Source organism: Centroberyx gerrardi, chromosome 6 (assembly GCF_048128805.1).
Source record: "Centroberyx gerrardi isolate f3 chromosome 6, fCenGer3.hap1.cur.20231027, whole genome shotgun sequence".
NCBI lineage: Eukaryota > Metazoa > Chordata > Actinopteri > Beryciformes > Berycidae > Centroberyx > Centroberyx gerrardi.
In genome coordinates, this window is record NC_136002.1 from 6,511,074 (window position 1) to 6,537,377 (window position 26,304).

At 43.3% G+C, this 26,304-nt stretch overlaps 1 protein-coding gene across 1 annotated transcript in view; it reads left to right on the forward strand.

Annotated features, from left to right (window-relative positions):
• LOC139927477 (chloride channel protein 2-like) overlaps positions 1 to 26,304 on the forward strand; it is a 136,641-nt gene that overhangs the window by 93,211 nt on the left and 17,126 nt on the right. The window contains exons 13-20 of the mRNA XM_078284085.1: positions 9,385 to 9,454; positions 9,959 to 10,069; positions 12,434 to 12,647; positions 19,142 to 19,275; positions 20,805 to 20,995; positions 24,057 to 24,168; positions 24,745 to 24,815; positions 25,344 to 25,418. Coding sequence (XP_078140211.1) covers positions 9,385 to 9,454; positions 9,959 to 10,069; positions 12,434 to 12,647; positions 19,142 to 19,275; positions 20,805 to 20,995; positions 24,057 to 24,168; positions 24,745 to 24,815; positions 25,344 to 25,418 — 978 coding nt within the window. The remainder of the gene's footprint in view (positions 1 to 9,384; positions 9,455 to 9,958; positions 10,070 to 12,433; positions 12,648 to 19,141; positions 19,276 to 20,804; positions 20,996 to 24,056; positions 24,169 to 24,744; positions 24,816 to 25,343; positions 25,419 to 26,304) is intronic.

A 26,304-nucleotide genomic window follows, 5' to 3' on the forward strand; every position in this document is an offset into this window, starting at 1 on the left:
CTCTCTGTCGCCATATCTCCGAAATTCACCGTCAAAAACCAATTTTGGTTACTTTATAGAACCAATTTCACTGAATCAAGTTTTCTCGATGATACCCGGTATTGTGTGTGTGTGTGTGTGTGTGTGTGTGTGTGTGTCTCAGTCTTTTCGTCCCTCTACTGTCCTCTGGTGAAATCAGACACCAGCGTCATTCCCCTCAGAGTGACGTCCAACCTGCGTGTGTGTGTGTGTGTGTGTGTGTGTGTGTACATGTACAGACATAGCATTTCTCTTACTTGACATACAGGCGTGACTCATGGCAGAGTACTGCATATGAGGACGGAAATGCATACACACACACACACACACACACACACACACTTCGAACTATAATCACCCACCCTCCCAAGTCTCATCTAGCTGCTCTTAACATCTATCTTTGGACATACACTGACTCACACTGATTCACACACACACACACACACACACACATACATGTAGTGAGACACACGCCGCATTCACAGTGGGGCTGTAATGGTTCTGTCTAATTGCAGCCTTTGGTTTTGGTGGATTCTGACTGGTGGTTTTCAAAGGGCAGATCGCTCTCTCCCTCTCTCTCCTCTTCTAATGAGCAGTTCTTTTATTCAGCGTGGCAGCCATCTTGTCTTGTTGCTCTTTTTTCAAGCTCAAACCCCAAAGAAGGTCCTTAACTCCAACTTCTGAACTTTTAGAAAGTGGAGGTGCACTAATGGTATCTGCAGTATGGGGAAATCCTGGTCCGCAGATCAGCAGATGAAGATTTCCTGATATAGATACTAAAATGACAAGTGCTTTGCCGCAGTGTTAAACCTTTTCATTGGGAAGAAAAAGTTTCTCCTGATGGGAATAGGCTGAAATTATGCTACTGGTGAAGTTCATTGGGATATCACCTGTTGTTTAGAACAGGAGCCTTGACACACACACATACACACACATACACACACACACACACACACACACACAAACCCACAGACTAATTTGGCATGCTTTGTAGTTAAATACTATTTTTAGTGGTGTGCAATTATGCACATCAACAGCTCTCAGTGTGAAATGAGTTTATTAATACAGGTATGTGTGTGTGTGTTTGTGTCCTTTCAGTGAGTCCTCTGTTAGAGAGTGTGTGTGTGTGTGTGTGTGAGTTGGTGAGTGACAGAGAGCTGGCGGGACTGTAATTGGAGTGGGAATAGAAGTAGGGCCCCTGAGGGTCCCTAGAGGCCCCTAGGCGATAGACTGTCCTCTGAATGTGACACACACACACACACACGCACACACACGCGCAGGGTTCCCAGATGAGTGACAAATTAAATAGAGTATAAATGTCCTGGATACTGCGTCATAACTCGTACCCTTGACCTCGCTATCCTTCATTTCTCCCTTCTCTCCCTCCCTTATGTTCACCTGTCTTTTTTTTTTTTGGCTTTTCTCTTTCAACATAGTTTTTTTTCCTCTTCACCCCCCTTCCTTTTCTCTTTTAGTTAAGTTTACTTTATTTGTGCAGTTTTAAAACATACAAGTGAAACGATGCAATGTTAAAATATGATACAAAACAATAATAACAAAAGATGGAAAATGGCACTGCAACAATAAGATTCTTAAAGTGACAAGGGGAACAACATAAGAGAGAAGGTGTGCTGCACAGAGTTTGAAGGCCAATACTCATTTATTTGGATAGTCAATATTTTTTGCCGATATTCAAAAAATGACAAGTATTCAGTGTTTCCCCCAGAATTATATTCTTGTCAGGGTGGAAAAGCCTCTGAAACAGCATTTAGACCATCATGGGACACTAAAACTCTCCATTGAAACCCAGGATGATAATAAAAAAATGATAAAAAATGATGCAAAAATGTTGTGCGGAAATCAGTCATTGCAGGTTAATGGTTTCCCATGGGTAACCAGTGTAGCATTGATCAGTTCTACAATTAATATGTAATTAAACGAGGTGGATGACACTGACTGGCCAATTTTTTAATAAAAGGCCAATATCGGCCAGATTCATCGGTCTAAATCTACTGCTGTGTGTCTCTTTCTCTTTCTCTCTCTAAGTAAATCCTCAGTATTAATGTTACAGCAGGCGGAGCTGCTCGCCCTCAGGAACATATGAATCACGTGCCGCTTCACCTTTCCGCCTCGAGTTAAACTAATATATTTTGTTTTACATGGCAGCCTGTGATGTACCACTTAGATCATCATCTCAGTTCCCCTTAAGAAGTACGGCGGATCACGGCTTTACACCTTAAAATTATAACCCCGCCGCTGCCGCTCAGACGGAAATTTAAATTAGACGCCACTTGCAATGAAGGATAAATGTATTCGGCCGAATGAATTATGCAGAAATATCAATATGCCAAGGTCAGTTTTTATAGTTCCCCGTGGCCTTTCACGGAGGCTTAATCAGTTTCTCCTTCTCCGTGGTCGAAGCGTTCTGCTCAGGAAGAGTCAGACGCTCCACATCTTAGGCTTAACAATATGTGAGAGTCAAAGGAAGGTTCTCATTGTTTCGCACAGACCTCATGAATTAATGCTTGAATCGTGGTGTTTAAGGAAAGGCCGATATCCGAGTTAGTCACGGGGTTTTACCTGCTTGAATGTCAGCCACCTGTCTGAAGCACAGTGGTAATCAGTGCAACATTTGTGGTCAGTAGATTGGATGTGCAGGCAGCGCAGCATGTGGCCACTGTGCCTCATCTGCCTGAGGCTGGAGGCTCACTACACGATTAAACAGACTGTGAAAAGATTGGACATCATACACTCAACAACCGGCATATGGAGGTTTTTTTCTCTCTCTTGCATCGTAGAGGAAAACACACTTGAGTTGGTTTTGGGGATCACACACTTGATGACAAGCTGAATTTAGGGATCACACACTTGATGACAGGCTGAATTTAGGGATCACACACTTGATGACAAGTTGAATTTAGGGATCACACGCTTGATGACAAGTTGAATTTATGGATCACACACTTGATGACAAGTTGAATTTATGGATCACACACTTGATGACAAGTTGAATTTATGGATCACACGCTTGATGACAAGTTGAATTTATGGATCACACACTTGATGACAAGCTGAATTTAGGGATCACACACTTGATGACAGGCTGAATTTAGGGATCACACACTTGATGACAAGTTGAATTTAGGGATCACACACTTGATGACAAGTTGAATTTAGGGATCACACACTTGATGACAAGTTGAATTTATGGATCACACGCTTGATGACAAGTTGAATTTATGGATCACACACTTGATGACAAGTTGAATTTATGGATCACATGCTTGATGATAAGTTGAATTTATGGATCACACACTTGATGACAAGTTGAATTTAGGGATCACACACTTGATACAGGAGAAAGCCAAGACTTGTTCAGATTTGAGTTGTAAAAATTGTATTTGAAATAAAGGATGATGGTCTTGACTGTATCTGGAGGAAAGAGGTTTAAGTCTTAACCCTTGTACAGTACAAGATCATCTGTGCTGATTGTCCAATTCGACCGCCCCAAACTAGCACAAACTCGATCTGGTCTTACAAAACAGCCCTGATGGCTAAATTGCGGCTATAATCAGCCTAATAAAAATGTGTAGTGTCCCCCCAGCCTTGAGCATGAAGACCAAGGATCCCTCCACAACTGAATTAGCCCTTGTGCAGCTGCTGTTAGTGGCAGCTTTATCCTCAATAAGCCTGGTAGGGTCAATATTACCTCAATAAGGCAGGTAGGAGAAGTATTACATGCAATAAGGACAGTGGAGGCAGCATTATTAATAAGGACGGTGTGCTCCCTCTCCCTCCTGATCTCTCATAGAGCCTCATATTGGCTATCTCTCATTTTGAGATGGCTGCTCAGGTCCTCATATTAAAGGATATGGATGCAAACATTAACATCCACCAAAATTATGACAAACCGCTAGATGAATCATCTCTGACCTTCTGATTACACTTAGCGGTGTTGCTGATAAGGTTCATAATCTCATACTAAGTGCATTAGGGGCACATTATAATCACAACAGAACATGATGTCATTGCTGTTTAATGAGATTGTCATTAGCCACCATGAAACTTCTAATGAGCACCTGGTCTCTGAACATGCTGTCTCTGGGAGAGTAAACTATAGACCACGTTGGCGGTGATAAAAGCGCTGCAGACTTGAAGACATCACACCACCATGATATTCCGACTCCTGCTAAAATCCCTTTTAGATTTACTGAAGGGAGCGGCTAGCATTTCTTTTATTACTACAGTCTAATAATGAAGACTGAGTCAAATATATGAATTACATCGAGCATTTTCTTCTTCTGAAGCAGTTTAGCCCTGAAGCTATTGTATAACTTATAAGTCTCATTAAAGCCACACCAGATTCACAATGCATGTGGGTCATTAAGTCAATTTTAATGGGATTTTAATGTAAGAGGTTTTCTCGTTTGCTTCCTCCACCCAGATTTTTCAAGCACTCCCAGGGTTTTCGACTACACCTCTAGTCTCGAGTCTGGATTTCTTACATTTAGGCTTCTGCTCCTCCTGTCAGTCCCCCTTCAGTTTGAGGTCAGAGAACCTTATCAATGTTGATGGTGCTGGACTATCTGTGTGAGATGTACACTCAGTGGATTAGATTGGTTAGATTAGATGAAAATTTAATGATCCCTATGGGGAAATTGAGTTGTTGCAGCTGCACAGAGTAGGATATAGCAATGGCTATAAATAATGATAGAGCAAATAGAGGGTATAGAATAGAGCGCGGCCGCTAATTGCAACCAATAGAACATATTGGAAAAAAAGAAAATCTGAATTTGCTGCATATGGAAATATGTAAATTGAGGTACTTGCAGCATATGCAGGGTGTGCAAAATGTACATTGCTGGCTTTCTATGTTATTAGATTTTCAGAGTGAATATGCAAGTATGCACCACTATCAAGTCATGATACCTGGTATACAAAAGACCAGACATATGTACATACACTACCAGTCAAAAGTTTGGACACACCACATTTTTCTTTATTTTTACTATTTTCCACATTTTAAAATAATAGTACAGACATCAAAACTATGAAATAACATAAATGGAATTATGCAACGACCAAAAAAGTGTTAAACAAATCAAAGCTATCTTATATTTTAGTTTCTTTAAAGTAGCCGCCCTTTGCCTTGATGGGAAAGACAAAGGCTTTGGAAAGAAATTCATACATAGGATCAACTTCACTATTTATATTTGTCTAAGAAACACATTTCCAGCATTTAAGCAGAAGCCTTCAGATCAAAATGGCTTTAGAGAATGAAAAACATAGAACATTCAATCAGGTGGGTCCAAACTTTTGACTGGTAGTGTATGTGTGTCCAGATGTGCAGATGTGTGTTGTGAAAAACTATTCACATTATCAACTATATCAAATGCAATAGAACATGTAGACTCTCCACCTGCTCGCTCCCTTTACTGGACTTCGTTCTGCCTCTGGAGCCTTGTAAACTCCACCAGGAGACGTTTCAGCAGGACTGGGTTACGGCCCCGTAAACCTGCTCACCTATTGAGTCAGATCTCAGATCGTGCCGATCTGTTAGGGAGGGAGGTTTGGATTAAGTGAGGCGGATGCAGTGTCTTGTCGGTGATCTTTAAGGCATCCCAACTGTCAAGCTGTTGTGTTGTTGTGTTTCCCCTGGGCTCAAGTCTTACCCATGAAGATTAGGTTTCCTAGCAGGTCCTCTGTGTCTGTGATGTGGACCGTGTTTGAAATTCTTTGAGGAATGGAGAAATCAATGTGATTATTATCATCTGTATGTTTGTTGGTCTCACTCTTGTTACTTCTGCCAACCGTTTCTGTATATTTCCTCTCCTGGCCTCATCACAAAGAGAGGCGATATGGTGAAAATTCAACCATCAGAAGCAGGCAGTTTATTCAGTACATGTGATAAGACATATTTCAGACTTTGGCATGGATTCTGAGTGTGGTGTGGTGAGGATTAAAATGTTGTGGCCGCTTGCTGTAGATAGGCAGTGCATTGGTAGAGTAGTCAGAAGTGAAGAACCGTATAAATTGATTTTTCAGTGAAGATTGATGGATTTTTTAAAATCTTGTTGTTGCAGTACATTTGAAATTCATCAGTGATGAAATATATTGTATCTATGTCTACAGTTTTTATTGCTGAAGTCAGTGTTGAAGACAAAAACTGTGTGTGTGTGTGTGTGTGTGTGTGTCTGTGTGTGTGTGTGCAGTAAAAGTTAATATGTGCTACCTGTCTATTCACCTCCTCTCTATACTGTAAATCTTGTTGAGCCCCAAAGGCATTTTCCCATTACCACAGAATGGGAATGGAATGGGCTTCATGGAATGGGATTGTGTGGGATGGGATATATGAATTCACAATGGGAATGTGTTTATGTGTGTCTGCGTGTGTGTGTGTGTGTGTGTGTGTGTGTGTGTGTGTCATCAGGTCGCAGTACAATACTCAGTGCAACAGTACAGATGATGTGGCACCAAATTTCCAGCTAGGGGGGGTCATGTCTTTAGCGGCTGTCAGCCCATCGCCTAGGCAACACTGAGGCACCTGGGGCAGGACCCATGGGTGACTGTCACTGCACAGAAAGTGAGCACATCAACCTGGTTGCCATGTAACCATGGCAACCAGGTTGATGTGCTGACATCCCCTGGCCCTCACCTGTGTGTGTGTGTGTGTGTGTGTGTGTGTGTGATCATCCAAGTCCAAACACCATATTATTAACTGTAAACGGGCAACTGGTTTAGGTTACACTGTTATCTACTTACAGTACAGTATCCTTTCACTGTATGTTGCATAAGAACTGTGGTTCATCGCCCAGGTCAGGTCCCTCCACAAAAAAAAAAAATATTATCATCTATTAATTTATTTTGAATTTTAAAAAAGTTAAATATAAAACATAAAAAATATAAAAATTCTATACAAATTCTAAAAACGTTATAATACTCAAATGTATTACCATTTATATTTGTGTTTTTTTTTTCTTTTACGTGAAATTACAGTATGTATTTTCTGCCTCAAGGCTTCTGTAGTTTTCAGTAGTTCATCAAGCCAAACTGCTTTGTAGCAGCTAATAAAGTAATCACTGCCGAATAGTAAGGAATAACTTGTCAAAATGTAATAAAATGTCCTTCTAAATGAGTCAAAAAGAAATAAAACCTGATATTTTAATATTGCATTAACCAGCGATTGTAACATTTTGAGGGGTGTAACTTTTTGAAAGTATCCCAATATCAGTCTGAAGATGCTATTACAGTATATTACAATAAAATGTGACATTAACAGCTTTTATTACATTCATGACCCATTTAGAGGGACATTTTTACTACTTTTTCACAAGTGATTACATCATCCAGCGGTTATTACATTATCATTCGCTACAAGCCTGAAAAATAAAGAACTAAAAATGATTGTAAAAGCCAGAACTGCATGCATTGACTGAGGCATTTTAACACTCTGGAGGCCTGAGTCAACTGCTCAGAATATGACACTTGGTTTCAGTTATCTGTTACTATGGGTATCATGGCTAACTGGAAACAGGATTGGATTGCATTGCCCTCCACTGAGTGTGTTTCTGAAAATTGTGCGAAGCTGTCTCCTGCCGGTATGTTACATAAGGACACACACACACACACACACACACACACACACGCAGAGGTCTCATCAGAGTTCATGGCCTCTGTAATAAAGTTAAGCCTATGTTATGAGTTCCCAGATCCTTTAAACCCACCTAACTCTTATGAAGGTTTCACCGGAGGAGAGAAAGAGAAGGAATAAGAGGAGAAGAGGAGGAAGAAGAGACCAGGCAACAAACACCCAAAGGACAATTATGTACCGAGAGAAGCTGAGCGAACTTTTCCCGACACTGCTTTTCCCATGAGCTCTATTTTGTATATTCTACTGGTTATGTTTGAATGTTTGTGTGTGTGTTAGTCCAATACACCGGTCCCTGGCGCTCAGCCATGTTAAGGTCTGATTCCCATCACTGAGTCTGTGCCACGGTGTGTGCCTGGGTGTGTGTGTGTGAACACCTACGCCTGGATGTGTGTGTGTGTGTGTGTGTGTGCTGTTCAGGGTGTGAAAGCGGCTGCGGTGTAGGGTTACAGAAGGAGATCCATTACTTCACCGTGGCAGCCGGCCTTAATTACAGCTAACTATAGACAGAGAGCAGAGGGAGAGAGAGAGGGAAGGAGGGATGGAGAGATGGAGGGATGAGTGTAATTAAAAAGTCTATTTGAAACCTCTAGATTACATCGATGAGGTTTGTGTAATGACTTGCGCAATGCTCCCGTCCGTACGTCTTGGTTTCCGCACGCAAACACCGAATGTCACCGAGTCTCGACTTTCTCTCCCTGCGCCAAAGAAATGACCTGCAGACCTGCTAGGTGTGTGTGTGTGTGTGTGTGTGTGTGTGTGTGTGTGTGGGTGTGTGTCCGTCATAAGAAGATTCTCCCAATGAAAGTTTTGTGAAAGGAAAAAGATGTGACTTTGGCGCTTTTGTGAAACAGCCTTTTTTGAATTATTTCTGCAGATGTGTGTATCAGAGAATAACTGAGGAGAAGAAGAAGAGATATATGTGTGTGTGTAGTACTGTATGTGTCCCTACTTTTAGACCAATATATGAACCCAATATTGGCCTTTTATTATGATGGATATGATGCAGTTTGATTGATTACATATTTATTGTAGAATTGATCAATACTACACTGGGTGTCTATAGGAAGCCCTTAACCTGAACTGATTCCAATGAGACTTTTTGATTGGATTCCACACAAGTATGCATGAATATGTTATTGTGATAATTATCATTATTTATTTCAATGGAAAGTTTTAGTGTCTCTTGGTCTAAAAGCTGTTTCAGAGGCTTTTCCACCTCGCCAAGAATACTTTTGAACACCGAATACTTTTTTTTTGACACGACAATAGTCAAGTTTAACAATCTTGAATATCTGCTCAAAATATATCAGCTGAACCCTATTCTTTATTTAAACTTGGACACACACACACACACGCAGTCACACACTGACGGTGAAGCTCACACATTGTCAGCGGTGGCATTTCCCTTTTTGTTTGTCCTCCCTAATTAGCAGTCTCTTCCGCTCGCCTGGCCCGGCGTTGGCCAATCGGCGGAGCCCGCTCATTACCCGGGGTTCGTCTCGGGGTCTTTGTCAAATGAAGAGCGAAAGTGACAGCTCAATCTAACCTCGGCGGTGAGCCCCGCACGGCCGCCTCCCCGCCGCTAGTGGAGGATTTAACGGGGCTATCATCGAGGGGCAGACAAGATGGTCCTCTGAAGCTAATTGAAATGCCACCCTGTTCTTTCTTTTTCTGTCCTTCCTTTCTTTTCTTCTCTTTCTTTCTTTCTTTTTCAGTTCTGGATGTCCGCCCTGGCCACCACCATCCCGGTGCCCTGCGGAGCTTTCATGCCAGTGTTTGTCATTGGTAAGAAGCTGCAAGTGGGTATGCGCGTGTGTGTGTGTGTGAGAGAGAGAGAGAGAGAGATATGCGAGAGAGGTTAGGAGTAGGGTGGTAATATGTTAATCAGAAATGAATAGTGTGCTGAATTAATTATATTACAGGTGCCATTCAAAAAAAAAAAGTTGGTACCTTTATCACCCTCTCTAAATATCAGATTGAAGTTGAAGTATCCAAAAAGTATATCCCACCTTGCAAATTTTTTCCGTCATAATAAGTTGTCTTCTCACACTAAGCTAGCTTGGATGAGAAATAGCAGAGAAATGAGTACTTTTTACTTTCCCTGTGTGGGAAATGTATTGTATTCCCACTACTTACTACCTACTGATTTTTATCGAGCAAAAAAATGAAAAGAACATTGGACATCAACGCTTCTTGGTTTCCCCGATCATTCACAATAGAGTAGCATCAGTAATGAACTGAGCACTGATGGTGAGTCTTTGTGTCTTTATGTGCGTGTGTGTACTTCAGGGGCGGCGTTTGGTCGTCTGGTTGGAGAGAGCATGGCAGCCTGGTTCCCAGATGGCATCCACACAGATGGCACCATCTACCCCATAGTGCCAGGCGGCTACGCTGTAGTGGGTGAGTTAAAGACACACACTCCGTGCTGCCGTGATTCTTCACCTACCATTATAGGCGGGGATTTGTGAGCCACCCGTAGTCTCACTCTTAACTTCTATTCCATGAACACACATTCCCTTGTCCTACAAACATGGGGTAAAATACCCACATCCCTCTTTTAAACAGTGCTGTTTTCAATATAGAATGAATACTCTAGTACTCTAGTACTTTTCGGAGTACTTTCAAAAGTACTTTTAATTTTTTCTTGAGGTCACTTTTAGGGTTTACTCTCAGTTATACTTTACAGTGGCATCATTTGCAGTCATACGCAGCAGAAAGTACCCTCCTCCATTTTGATCCATATCATTAACATTGGGGGTGGGGACAGTTTTAGGACAAGCACAAAAAATGTAATTCTCATTCAAAATAACTAACAACTTAAGTGATTTTGTCTTTTCCCTGACGTTTCAAGTGTTCCTCTTAAGCTCCTACTTCAGGATTTGCAAGTTGAAAATGCAACTTGTTGAAATTATAATAAGTTGGACCCTGTGCAAAAGTAGTTTTAATTTATTTTAAAAGCAAGAATGCATGACATTGATGAAGTTTCCAGACCAGAAATCTCAGCACCTGGTGATGTAATTGTTGAGTCATTGGTATAGTTCAACAACCACTGCAGATATAGTCTGGTCATTTTGTGCTATGGGGCAGTCAAATTTTAACTTAATGCCCCTTTAAACTTGTTTTTACATATAATACATATTTAAAAAATATACCATCTGACTAAAGCAGGTGGGATTTTGTGCTTTTATGAACTGCATACAGAACACGGAAATTATCAGAAATGGGTGTTGTTGCTGCAAAGTTGCAAACAATAAAACTGACCCGGTAATTCACATTTATGAATTTAGAAAACACTCTATACCACGACAGTCTCAGCCCATAACATCAGGCTAACCCTGCCATTGAGGTTTTTGAATAGCACTTCTTATATTTCAGGTCTGGCAAACACCAAATGTGCCTACATAACCATGTCGTCACCATTTATATTGGTATTGCATGTCTAATAAGATGCAGTGTTGTGATTCCCTTGCCAGTGTGGTCGGTGTTGACAGCCGTGCTGATCATGCCACAGTTGCAGGTTGACGGCGGCTATTTTTCTGGGGCGCCGATGTTATTGTGGTTGTTGTTGATGTTGTGTAGAGGATGACTCACCTCTTTACAGGCCTGACTCTCTGATGAGCCTCTTTCATCTCACAGTGGAACTAGGGACCAAATGTTACGATGGGTAGAGGCAGCATTAGCATTTATCTGTGAAGGATAGGCAGCCATACACAGGCTTAATTAAGTTAACAGCAAGAACAATGAAACCTGCCTTTGTAGCCTCTCTCACCCACCACCTACACCATCTCTTTTTCTCTCTCCTCTTCTCTCTCTCTGCGTTATTTTTTATGCTTTCATTCTCTACTATTTTTCTTTCGGTGTTCATCTCATTCTGTCGATTGGCCCCATCTATATTCTCTGTCGGGCAGTGAATGCTCACCTTGCCCCATGCTGCTCTCTCTCCTTTTGATCTAGCTCTTTTTATTGCTCTCTTCACAACCATTTATTGAAAAAAATAAAAAAGAAGACTTTGAAGCGTTGAGGTTCCTTTTTTTATATTGCGTTAGCTCAATAAGTCGATTTTTGCCATATGGGCAATATGTGAGGAGATGGACTGGCATGTTTGGAATGGAGTTTGAATTTGGTTTGTTGTGCTGAGAGTAGAGGAGAAAGTGCCGGGGAACTGATAACAGGTTGATGCCTTAGAATCTGTACTTAAATACATTTCCCAGGGATTGAGTGGGACTTGAGTGGAGCAATACTATACTGTATATCATCCAAGACAAGGTTCTGAAGGTTTCCTTTTTTCTTTTCTTTTTTTTTTTTTGGTGGTGTTTAGTATTGAACTGTATAACCATCTACACTGTACATGTGAAGATAATATTGGTTAGAGTGAAACCTATGATTGCAATAGCCATTCTTTTTTGCATTCTCTAATTGGGATGATTTCTAGTAAATTAAAGGGGCATTAAGTAATGTATGACTTTTTCAAAAATGGAGAGTTCAAGCCAGAAACCCGGTTTTGAAAGCCAGAAATCTCAGTACCTGGTTAAGCAATTGTTGAGTCATTGTTATTGATCAACAATCCTATCTGCCCCCCACAGATATATCATAGCGAAATTAAACTATTCCTCATTTTGCTGAATGACCCCCCTTTGGAATCCCCTCAAGGACCCCAGGTGGTCCCCAGGCCCCACTTGGAAAGCCACTGATCTAACCTACAACAGTTCCTTCTCCACCTCCCTCCTCTTTTGCTCACCGCACTCTCCTCTCTCCCACCCCTAGGTGCGGCGGCCTTGTCGGGGGCGGTCACCCACACGGTTTCCACGGCGGTCATCGTGTTCGAGCTGACTGGCCAGATCTCCCACATCCTGCCGGTGATGATAGCAGTGATCCTGGCCAACGCCGTGGCCCAGTCCCTCCAGCCCTCCCTCTACGACTCCATCATCAGGATCAAGAAGCTGCCCTACCTCCCAGAGCTGGGCTGGGGACACCATGAGTACGTACAGTAGATCATACTGCAGGGATACGTGTATATGCTATAATTAGATTAGATTAAATGACATGAAGTTATAAAGATGCATGTGTGGACATTGGGTTGTCCATCCATCCTTCCATCCATTTTCTAGTCACTTATCCGGGTCAGGGTTGTGGTGGCAAGAAGGGCATGTCCTTTCCCCCCTGCAACTTCCTCCACATTTGGAGGATACCCAAGCACTCTCAGACCCGCTGGGAGAGGTAGTTCCTCCAGCGGGTCCTGGGTCTACGAGGTGTCCTTCCAATCGGTCATGCTCGGTACACCTCGAAAGGGAGTCACCCCGAGGTCATCTTTATCAGGTGCCCAAACCACTACCACTGGCTCCTGCCAATGTTGAGGAGCAGTGGCTCGACACCGAAGTCCTCCTGGATTGCTGAGTTCCTCAACCCATCATAAAGAGTGAGGCCAACCACCCTGCGGAGTAACCTAATTTTGGCTGCTTGTATCCGTTGTCTTATTCTTTCAGTCACTACCTAAAGGTCGTGGCCATAGGTGAGGGTCGGGATGAAGATTGACCGGTAAATTGAGAGCTTTGCTTTCTGGCTCTTCACCACCATGGTCCGATACACGTAGCTGGTGGTCAAACTCATGATCCTTCTTACCCTCACTCGTGAATAAGACCCCAAGATAGCTGAATCCCTCCACATGGGGCAGCTGCTCAGCCCTCACCTGGATGGGGCAAGCCACTTTTTTCTGGAAGAGAACCATGGCCTCAGACTTGAAGGGGCTGATCTCAGGGTTTTCCCTGCATTGTAAAATCTTGGGTGGGCCACCTAAGGACATTTTTTTAAAAGTGAATTTAAATTGGCTCAAAAATGAGGAGAAGCCTGTCGCGCTGCTAGACATGTGATACATACTACTCATTGCAACTCATATCAAGTGCCCCCCTTGCAATAAGGCGGTCCCCTGCTGCTCAGTAGCAGCAGAGATGCCACCCTAGTGTCAATGAACTGGGCACTCTCTAGACCTCAGCTGCGCCTTGATATACTGTCCATGAATACCACAAACAGGAGAGGGGACAAGGGGCATCCTTGTTAGAGTCCGATGCCCACCTTGAATGTGCTTGACTTGGCATGCAAACACAACTCTTGCTCTTAGTGGGACCAAATGGCTTGCATCAGTGACCCCGGCACCTCATACTCCAGCAGCACCTCCCACGAGATACTTGGGGGAACATGGCTGTATTCCCATGACCCCTCGAATACCTGCAAGAGGGTAAAAAGCTGGTCTGCTGTTCCCCATCAGGATGGAATCCGCATTGCTAGTCCTGAATCTGAGGTTCAACAATTAACAAGAGTCTCCTGTCCAGCAGCTTGGCATAGGCTTTCCCATGGAGGCTGAGCAGTTTGATTCCTCGACAGTTGGAACACATCCTCTGGTCCCCGTTTTTGAAAATGGGGACCACCACGCATCTGCCAATCCAAAGGCACTGTTCTTGAAATACATGCGACATTGAAGAGATGTGTCAACAATATCCAGAGTCTAAGTATTTCGGGACAGATCTCGTCCACCTCTGGTGCCTTGCTTCTGAAGAGCTTTCTGGCTTCCCCTCTGACCTCTGCCAAGGAGATGGGACCTCCACCCCCCCCCCCCCCCGCATCTTCCAGCACTGCCTCCTGCACAGAGGGCATGTCTATCAAGTTTAGGAGTTCCTCAAAGTGCTCCTTCCACCTTCTGACAATTGGAAACCAATTGGGTTGTTGCAGCAGCAAATAATGGAATACAGCAAAGACAAATAGAAAATAAATAAGAATATAGCAAATAGGGTATTAAACATAATGCAACCAATGATTTGAATGTGTCAAGAACATTTTAAGTAAAAATATATGAAAGTCGTAGCTTGTTGTGCTTTCTAGGGGTTTATTTATTCTTTGTGGAAATTTAATTAGCCCCCTAATGGCCTAGATATGTGTTACCACTCCTAAGCTAGTGTGTTAACAGCCAAGCTGAGTGCACAGTGAGTCTTAATGGTTTACGGCTGCACAGCATTGCTTTAATTTGGGTGTTTCAACTCCAAATAGCACACATACCTTCTGCGCATGTACACATGAGACCACAGAATGAAACTTAATTTAAAAATCACACAGTTGGTGCCGTGCTGCTGCAGCAACTTGGGGTGGAAGTGCCTGGCTCAATGGTTCAGCATTAAATGGTTTTAATTGCCTTCACTCCCATCAATATATTATACAAACTATACAATAATGGATGGGGTTACCAGCTGCTGCATATCTTGCTCAATGAAACCACACAGAATCACTTATAATTTCATTGTTTGGAACAGTTTATTGCTATGGATGTTGGCAAATCATTAGGTAGAGATAATAGTTAGGCTGATTCATTTACAAATTGAGAGTAATGAAAACAAAATTTTATTTCCTCCTCCATCTGTTCATCGTTTTCTAAGTCCGTCCCCTAAGGAGGTTCGTCTCTGTCTGCTACTCCAGTCCTTCTCTTTCTACATTAGCATCCCAGTTGACCCGCCCCATCCATCTCTTCGTTATCTATTCCTCTCTTTCGCTCTATCTCTGTTGCTCTGTTCTCCCCTGTCTCTTCTCATTATCTACGGCAACCTCATGGCCTTTCCGTCCCTTCCTCACTCTCCTGTCCTGCTGTCTTTCTATGTGTGTGTGTGTGTGTGTGTGCATGTATGTGTGTGTGTGGTTGAGAGAGAGAGAAAGAAGCTGCGTGTTAGTTTTCACTCAGCTGTTGCATAATTCCTCATTTCCTCTGTGTAGATTATACCAAGTTACAAACCCTTAACACTGTCTGTGGTCATGCACACACACACACACACACACACACACACACACACACACACACACACACACATACACACACAGGAGAGCAAACACACAAGCTCCCAAGGCCTTGAAGCATCATTAGTAGTACAATAATAAGAACTGCACATAATCAATTCTGCCATAACTTTTTCACATGTAATTCTATCACTGCAGGTCAATTAAACTTAATGAAACATTAACGATCGAACCCAAACATCAAAAATCCCTTCTGTGTGTATGTGTGCGTGTGCGTGTGTGTGTGTGTGTGTGTGTGTGTGTGTGTGTGTGTGTGTGTGTGTGTGCGCGCAAAAAGTCATGAAATGAGACAAATCATGACATGATCATCAATTATGTAAAAAAAAAAAACCCATAAAATCATCTATACTTAATGACACGCACCGAGTTTCAAAATGTTAAAAGTTGCCAGCATGTAAAGATGATTGAGAAACTGTCAGGAATCCCTTCTCTCTCTGTGTGTGTGTGTGTGTGTGTGTGTGTGTGTGTGTGTGTGTGTGTGTGTGTGTGTGTGTGTGTGTGTGTGTGTGTGTATGTGTGTGTAAGCAGTCAGCAGACATACACAGAAAGTCTCCTTGAATCATCTATATTTAATGACACACTATGAACTTGAAGAGTTGCTGTGTGTGTGTGTGTGTGTGTGTCTGTGTGTGTGTTGTTGAGGGGCTAAAGAATAGAAAACCAGTGTAATGATGCAGAAACGTTCTACTTCACACTCCATCTTTTTTTTCCTTTTTTTACCTTTCTACCTCTCACCTCCCTCTCTCACACCGATCTCCACCACTGTGAGCTGTGTTATAGCACTGCAGCGTAAGAAAGAGGAGGGAGAGAAATGAAACACTGTAGGAAGTGTGGCCCCCTCCAAGCTGTATGTGTTTTTGATTCAAACTGGAAATCCTCCATCTTACTCCCACGCACACACACACACACACACGCACACACACTGGGCTCACACTCGGTAAGGAACACTTGTGTAACGTCGACCATGTGATGCACGCATGCGACGGCATGCACATTTAATCACACACACCCACACTGACATAGAGAGAATTGGATTTCTTATCTTTTGTTTCTCTGTAGCTTTTGCAGATATGTCACACACACACACACACACACACACTGGTCTGACATTCTTTTCTACACCCTTACAGTACAGACAATCTTCCATAGATATCCACCCACTTGCTATTTCTCTCTGGTCATCCCCAAAGACCTCTCCACCCCTGCACCTACACACACACACACACACACACACACACACACACACACACTCTCGTAGCAGTTCTCATTCAGACCAGCCTCTCATCTTCTCTCTCATTCCTCCTCTCTTTTGATGAATCTGACTTCAGCGTCAGGAGTGCCATTTAAAAAAACCAAGCCGCAAGAAGTGTGGGAACAATTATGTAACGTCATTGTGTGTGTGCATGTGTGTGTGTGTGTGTGTGCGTGTGTGTGTCTCTATCTGTCACTCTGTGTCCCCGAGCGTTTCATAATGGCCAATTATAGCTCGTAGAATTGTCTACAGTCCACTATTGTCTCTAGTCATCTGACAGGGAGCGAAGCCACAGGAGATGATCATATTTTCTCCGGATCATTACAAGGATCCTTTTATCGGCTCTCAGACGTCCCCCCCCTTCCACACACACACACACACACACCCTGCTGCTCCTCCACCCCCTGCTCTCTGGACAGTTTGGATGATCTGTAAGCCTGTATTTATAGTCCTATAAGTCTGTTTATCCAGGCTTAAGCAAGATGGCTGAAATTGATCAGATGTATTGCCGAGCCTCGCAGAGAGTAAAGTTCAATTAAACTGAAGCCAATCAGATTTGATCAACTGCGATGATATCCCGAGGGAAATTAGCCTTGGCAGGCGTTGTTGCCGGTCCAGAGGAATGCGTTACGTTATTCTCTCAGATCCACTTACAAATTAAAAGGGACTGCTTGCCAGTCACACAGCAAAAGGGAGGGTTTTTTCAAGGGCTCTTTGGTTAGGGGAGTGGTTCCATATAGAAATGTAATGGCTCGAATAACCCTCTGATTTGTTAAAGTGAAGATAAATCAGAAGAAATAACCCACTGTGGCTCTTCTTCTTCTTCCAGTTCATGAAAGCTTTTACGTTTGCTGTTCTAAACACCCGGTGTCTGGTAACTCTTTCTTGGAAGAAATCCTCAAGAAGTGATGCGTTTTACATTTCCATCAGCAGCAGCAACAGCGGTTTGTTTGGAAAAAGCAGAAGAAGAACTGGGTAGTTAGCATGAGCAGTGATAGCCACCATGGCTGAACAGACAAAGAGAAGAAACTCAAACTTCATCAACAGAAAATCCAAGGAAAAAGATGTCACAGCACTGGACACACCGTTTGATTGACAGGTGATCTCAGTGCAGAAACACCACAATCAAACAACAACAATAATCTTGTGAATTACCACTTTAATACTGCTGGTTTGCAGCATTTCATACATCCTTAAATGGTTGTTTACAGCACCGTAAGGGCCATGAGAACAGTTCTTCATAGCACTAAAAAGGGTTCCTTTATGGTACAAGCCCAAGGAACCATTTTCTGGCGCTATATAGAAGCCTTTTTGTTGGGAGTGTGCCTGGGCTAAGCCTGTGTTGCTTTGGAAGGGGAGGTTGGGGGAAAAAGAGGGAAAAGGGAAGGAGGGGGGGGTCATCAGCTTGACTTTGCACTTCTCAAGGGGTCAGAGTATTGACTTGTCACTGCAACAAGGAACAGAGGGTTGGCTGGAGCGTGCGTCCTGGCACCGGCGCAGGGCTTGGCAGCGGACGCAACGGGCCGCTGCTGTCGTGTTCGGAGGGGCTTGGCAGGCTCGGGACAGGAAGGAAAAGCTGTGTGTTTACAGCCGGTGTACCGGGGCGTCCGGTTCTGCTGAGGCAAGGTGTGCTCGCGCAATGTCACCCACTTTTCTCCCTACTGTACGCATGGGCCGCGCCGTCATTGCTGTAAACATCCGGACGGCGCGTCAACATCGTAACGCCGGTCTATACCTCCGCTGCCCTTCTCCCTCCCCCTCCTCATCCAATTCTTCTCTCTCCTTTCTTCTGCTGTCTTCCCTCTCCTTCTTCTCACTTCCCTTCTCCTCTCCTTCCTTGCCACTCTTCCTCCTCCTTTTCCTCCTCCTCATTTTCCACCGGCCTTCTCCTCGTCCTACACCTCCTTCCTCTCCTGACCATCTCCATGGTCTACTCTCCTCCTCTCTCTGTCCTTCCTCCCCCTCATTTTCATTAAAACTGCACCTACAAAGCTGAAATTAGAATTCAGTGACTTTATTGGCATGGCTGTTTATCAGAAACAATACTGCAATGTAGTAAATGTAAATGTAGTAAATGTAAATGTTCATAAACCAAGAAACAGTATATACATTAATAACTTTACTTATATAGCACTTTTCTGAACAAAGTTACAAACTGAAACATTGAAACCGCACTGAGATGATACACTGTTTGGTGATCAATTCTAAAATTCTAATGAAATCCTATTGGTTGCCCTAACATTCCTTCATTTTCTCCTCCTACCTTCCCTCTCCTCTCTCTTTTCCCCCTCTCTCTGATCTCCCTCTCCACTTGATCCACCTCTCTTAATATCCCCCTTCTCCTAATCTCCCTCTCTCATCCTCCCCTCAAATTCCTCTCGTCCCAGGAAGTATAACATTCGTGTGGAGGACATCATGGTGAGGGACGTGAGGTACATCACTCTCAACTGCTGCTACCGCGACCTGCACGACGTCCTGCTGACCGGCCACCTCAAGACCCTGGCACTGGTGGAGTCGGCCGGTGAGACACACACACACACACACACACAGAAAGAGAGAGAATTTAGATTTGACACTTCATGGTCGGCCGCACAAACAGATTTGCTCTCAGTTCCCACTTCTCCCATTCATTTCTTAACTCTATATGTTTAACTGAATGTGCTGAACCCTTGATAAACTTTCCATCTCCATTAAGGAATTGCAAAGAACAGATTTCCCCTATTGATAACCGCTCTCCAAAAAATCAAAAGTATTACTCACTACTCATTACTCATTTCACGACTCACTGGGAGCAGTAATTCATTACACTCCTCGTTAAATGGCTTTTCCATTACACCCCCCAAAAATTGGCAATTGCATCTTCTCTTACCTAACCTCAATTGCCTCTCCTGTGAATGAAATAACGGCAATATCATCCTTTTGCGCAATAAAATCAAAGGAGTTGGAATTCTGTTATTGTACCAGGAGCAAGTCAACCTTTCTGCCATTTCTTTGTCATATAATTTTTGGATAGTTTAACTTAAATCTGATATTTAGAGGGGGTAACAACTTAATTTTTTGATGGGCAACTGTAATATTATTCCTGAAATCGAATTGAATACTCATTACAGGGAAAAGTAATACAATTACTGTAATGTGTTCTACACTGTTGATAACCCGCAGGGAATCACTATAAATAAAAATGAAAATAGTCCCGGTCATATGAGAGCTACGAGGTTTCCACGGGACGCTGGGTGTAATAAAGTTCCCCGGGCACAGCTTGCTGATGGCGGTGCGTTCTCCGTCCCGCTGAAGTGCAAATTTGGTATTCCAGCACTGTCTCAATTATGCAATCGTGCAGGAACAATTAGCTGCGGCATTTAACCAAACACATAATCAGCACGTACTGTCACAAAGGCAATTACTTAAAACAAACAAGCTGGCGCCCACATGCACGTACACATATGCACGCGCACACACACACACACACACACACACAGCGCGTGCATGCACAATTAGATACACACGGCATTCTATGCCCTTGTTACGTAACTCGACCCGGCGCTCTGCAGTGCTGCAACATGTGTTTGGAAGCTCCTGCAGTCTGCACTTTCTCTCTACCCTCTAAAAGAAGTTTCACTTTCTCTCTCTCCTCCTCCCCTCTCTCCTGTTCCCTCTCCTCACTTCCCTTCTCCTCCTTTTCTTCTTCCTCCTCTTGGACTACACTTTCACCCTTCTCGTCCTCTTTGTCCTGCTCCTCGTCCTCCTCATTTCCGCTGTCCTCCTTCTCCTTTTCTTCCTTCTCCCCACCTCCTCACCTCCTCTGCCCTTTTCCCACTCCTCATCCTATTCCCCCTTTCCTCTCTTCTACTTACTTCTCCTTCCCCCTCCTTTTCTTCGCTTTCCTTCTCCTCCTTTCCTTCTTCGCCTCTCTACCTCCTCCTTTTCCTCCTCCTCATTTTCCACCGGCCTCCCCCTTCCTCATCCTACACCTCCTTCCTCTCCTGACATCTTTATTGCCTCCTCTCCTCCCTTTCTCTGTCCTCCACACCTCCTTCTTCTCCACCTCAGAGTCCATGATCCTGCTGGGCTCCATTGAGCGCGCTCAGCTCCAGTCGCTGCTGTCCCTGCAGCTGGGGCGCCCCCGGCGGCTGGAGTACATCAGGGAGCGCACCGCCGCCGAGAAGAAGCGCATGTCGGTGGTGTCCAACCCGGGCAGCGAGGACGGCAGCCAGCGGGCCAATCAGGAGGTCCGCTTCCAGGTCAGAGAGAGGGGCGTGGGGTGGGGTGGTGATGGTGGGGCGAGGGGCTGAGCGACCAGGGAAACTTGGTGGATGTGCGGACGCAGCTGAGAACAGTTGGCCATGGCTGAACTTTTCATGGCCATTGACCGTCCAACAACACAACCAATGAGATTTCTGTGGTTCCTTGTTTCCCTACTGATGTGTTTTCCTTTCATGAACAATAGTTCCATCTGGAAAGTGCAAAATGGACAAGAAAATGATTCCAGCCATTCAAAACTTCCCAGTTCTCTTCTGCTTTTATTGTAAAGACTACAGGAATAAATGTCTCAAAAACAGTGCAGGGAGAGCGGTTGCATCCATTTTTTTGTTTTGTTTTGTTAATTTTCCATTGATGCTTCTTAATTAGCGCTTGCTAGCCAGCTATGTTAACTCCTCAAAATGATGCAACATTATGAAAGGTAATACTAAAGCAGCAAAAGCACTAAAGCGTGGTCAAATCTTTGTAGCTGCAGACTGCTACATAGATGCAGTCAGACCCTCTTGCTCCCCCACAGTCGGTTTGAATAGAGCGATCCATCAACCAGGTTGCTCACAGTGTGAAGTGAACGCACGATTCCCCTCATTCCTTCTACTAAACATGTTACATCACTGTAGCTCCACACAGCAGCTTGTTGTGAAAGAGAAGCAGAGGGAAGAAATAGAAGTATAGCTTTGGTATGTTTTCTCAATGTGCACAAATGTAAACAACCATAATACAGCCACAAACTACAGCTGGACACTTGTAGGTATATATATATATATATATATATATATATATATATATATATATATATATATATATATATATATATATATTATCTGCAGTATGTTTGTCACTTTGAAGGTAACTCTATAGGCCTTTTTTAATTGAACATCATGGCCTATGTGGATTGACATATTTTTACATCAGTACACCATCAATATCGACTTTAATTCTCATGTTTTCAGTGCACTATAAGAGGATGAATCAGCTAAGAGGTGTTGTTGTTGTGCATCTTTGTTGGCCGATGTTGACATTATTCTCCTGCCAAGCAATACAATTCCTGTGCCAGTATACTGTAAGTGTTGATTTTCAGTTCGCTCATGAATAATTACAGTAAGAAACTACGACATTTTCATATAAATAAATGTCAGTTTTGCTACTCCATCACTGATTGATATAAACCAGTAGTGACTGAACATATAACCGTTCATGAAAGCTTTTACATTCACTCTTCTAAAAACTAGATACTCAAACTGCATCAACTGAAAATCCAAGGAAAAAGACGTCACAGTACTGGACACAGTTTGATTGACCAACAAAGATGGAGACAAAATATACAAACTAGGAACTTATGCTGAAAAGTAACACAAATGGGTGTTGTCCCAAAGTAAACGGGTGGATGTGCTGAAAACCACTTCTCCATTTTTAAGAGTGTAGATCAGAGGTTTTCTTTAAGTCCAGCAGATTAAAAAAAAGAAATCTTCCGGGATTCTTCATGACATCCCCACTTTATCAGCCTCTACTGGAGGAGAAAATCCAATATTAGTTTACCTGAACTTTTAAGTTTTGACAGGGGAAATTGAAAATGATATTTTAGAAAAGCAAAGAGAGACAGAAATATGAGTCATGCGGACAGACATTGCAGACAGACATATTTCATCATTCATTTATCTGATGTATTTAAATATGAATTGTTGGAGGCAGCACTTATTGGAAGAAAAGTTCTTGCCTGCACAGTTTGGAGGAGAGAAAGTGTGCTGAAGGTGTGAAATTCATTCATTTACACACACACACACACACACACACACACACACACACACACGGCACGACTGTGTGTGTGTGTGCGTGTGTGTGTGACAGATGGATAGCTTAGAGCATTAACATGTGTTATTAAGCCATCAATAAGGGAGGAAAGGAGATTGTGTGTGTGTGTGTGTGTGTGTGTGTGTGTGTGTCTGGTTTTAGGGGTAGACGTCTAACTCAGTTCTGGGTCTTGCACAGCTGTGCTCAGAATGTTGATTATCTCTCTCTCTCTCTCTCTCTCTCTCTCTCTTTCTCTCTCTCTCTCATCACTTGTTTGCAGTGAATGGCTGCCCTCAGGCATGGATGCGGGGGCGGGTGTAAGAAGTTGTGTGTGTGTGTGTTTGTGTGTGTGTACAGAGTGTGTGAGATGCTGTAACCAGTGATTTCTCCTGTTTTCCACCCCAAGCCATCATACCTTGGACATCCAGTTATTCATCACACACACTCAATTAGCTTCCCTCACCTTCTCTCTCTCTCTCTCTCTCTCTCTCTCTCTCTCTCTCTCTCTCTCTCTCTCTCTCTCTCTCTCTCCCTCTCTTTCTCTCTCACACACACTCTCTTTTTTTTAGAGGAGTATTCTATAGGGTTTGACTGATATGGGTTCTGAAGCCAGACAGCAGTATTTTGTATTAAACCCTCTGATGGTCTCTCCAGACGAATGAAATTCTTTTATGGTTGGCTGCTCTTTAAGGCAGGGATACATTACTGCCTTTTAAATGAAGAATTAATTTACAAAACACATAATTGAACAATTAAATCAATAAATCAAATGTGCAAAAACAATAACATTTTATTGGAGATGTTGTTATGTAGTTGTGGTCAGGGAGGAGCATCAATCATATTAGAGGTAGACGACACTGACTGGCTGATAACTGATTTTTTTTAATCAATAAAAAGTAGAGTAGAAACCAGACTGTTTATCCCTTTTTAGGTCATGGAAGTGCTCTGACTTTGTTATGGAAAGTCGTGGAATTTTACATCATAGCCACGATGGGAACCCTGCGTTTAGCTCTGAACTACCCATCCTTTCTTTTTTTTGTTTTTTGCTCGTACTTTTTCATTCCCTCTGTTTCCCCCTTTGATTTGTCTCTATCTCGTCTATCCGTGCAAATACGTCCATTTGTTTAATGAGTCCTCAGAAAGAGAAAGAAGGGCTGATCTCTTGAGCAGGATTGGGGTTGGGAGTTTGAGTGCTCTTTCTTATCTGTATATATGTGTGTGTGTGTGTGTGTGTGTGTGTGTGTGTGTGTGTAGATCTCCACTGAGGAGTCGTCCTTCAGTCCGACTCGTCCCACTCCCCAGAAGCCCCTCAAACCAGCCCTAAAGAGACCCTCTGTGGTGGACCGACCCACCGAGATCCCCACTAGTAAGTCACACACACACACACACACACACACACACACACACACACACACACACACACACACACGGCAGAGAGTTTCCAAACATTAGACAGATGAGGCAATCAAAAAGAAAAAGAATAGGAGATTTAATAGATCCGGAAGGAACGCTGTTAATGGCCTCCCTCTCTACGCTCATATAACACTGATAGCACTCCTCTCTCTCTCTCTTTCTCTATCTATGTCTCTCTCTCTCTCTCTCTCTCTCTCTCTCTCTCTCTCTCTCTCTCTACTGAGATTTTCACTCAGCACTCAGATGATGAAAAAAAAAAACTATTTCAGAACTTACTGACTACAACGAATCATCTTGATTGAAGCGAGACCCAGAAAATAAATAAATGAAAAACCGACTGCTTGCCCAACTTTTCTCAGGGGGCTCATATTTTTTTCTCACCACAGTACACACATTTGTCAATCTCTGTCTCTCTCTCTCTCTCTCTCTCTCTCTCTCTCTCTCTCTCTCTCTCTCTCTCTCTCTCTCTCTTCTCTCTCTCTCTCTCTCTCTCTCTCTCTCTCTCTCTCTCTCTCTCTCTCTCTCTCAGGCCAGCAGGATAACTCGGGCATTGCCTTAAAGAACCTGTTCTGCACCAACCCAGAGACAGAAGGCATGGAGGTGAGAGAGAGAGAACTGTCCTCAAATACACCCAACAAACACCCCCCACCCCCCGCCCCCCTCGTCCTCCCCTCTGCACACACACACACACACACACACACACACACACACACACACACAAACACAAACACAACACAGCACAGTCCCTCACATCCTGTCATTCACACATACTGTACACCCACACAGGCCTATGCTATCTCTCACATACAGTCCTTCACGCTCTACAGTACAGCACCTCCCACACAACCAGACACACACATATACAAAACACACACACACACACACAGTATCTTAGTCAACCTCTATACAGAATCCTTTCCACTTTTTGTCAGCTTTGCTCTCTCCTACAATCCTTTAAAGAAGAAGCTGTTCACTCCTTTGAAGGCTGCAGAGAAGTCATGTATGTTTTTTCCCCCCAGCATTGTCACGTCAAAATGGCGTTCCAAGGAGTGTTTTTTTTTTTTGCGATGTCTGGTGTCAGGTTTGTTGTTGTTAACGCTGTGTGCTTGTCTCTGGTCCGCTTGGAAGAACAACAACAACGTGGAGGGCCCCGCGTCTCCTGAACTCAGGAGGCCGCCCAAACGGGTCCGGATATCCGTCGTGGTAAGAGCCACCGTTCAGCGCCACGCAAAAAAGCCCGGAATCCGCCCGGCAACAGGTCCATCCGCCAATCAACCAATCGCCATCCTGCCATTCCGCTCCAGGGCTAATCCCTAATGCCGATGGACTGTGATCTGGGCCGGGCCGAGCCGAAGCCCGTCTGCGCCATCGTGCCGCAAAGTGTTGAACGCCCTCCTCCCCGTCCGGTCATAACCCCGCTCCCCCTGACCTTTCACTGCCTCCACTAGTGTATGTGATTGGCTAGGATTAGGATCCATCCAGCTTAACCTGTTGTCATTGGTCCAATGGTCAGTAGGGGTTATGGAGAACACTTGACCGCTAAAATACCACAAAGTATCTACTTGCCAATGCCGAAGAAGTACAATACTTTCATAATTGGTTCAAAGATGGTACAGGGTATCTGTGGAGTCTGAAAAAGTCTTAAATATCTAAATTTAAGGCCTTAAAAAGTGTTAAAATGTCTTAAATGCAGCTGTTAGAGGTCTTATTTTTTCACAATGTACTGACAGTTTTATTTTTTACTTAAGTTTAATGTTGATGCAAATATGAAATTAGATGAGGTATTGACATATTCTTTACATTTAGTCGGAAAGTAAGGCAAACTAAGTAAGGGAAATGCCATGAACTGTATAGTTTCACCAAAAGACATGAATGGGACCATTGTTGGTTTTATTTTATCTTGTATTACATTACTTGTGCTTACAGTTGATCACAGTAAGTTTGACCCATACTTGTCCATTCTTAGATTAATACAGAACAGGATTAATACAATATGACAAACAGGTTTGCTTTCATTGCATCTGCTTTAATCATCATAATTGGAAGTCATGTCCCTAAACATGTCCCTAAAATTAATTTCCAGTAGTTT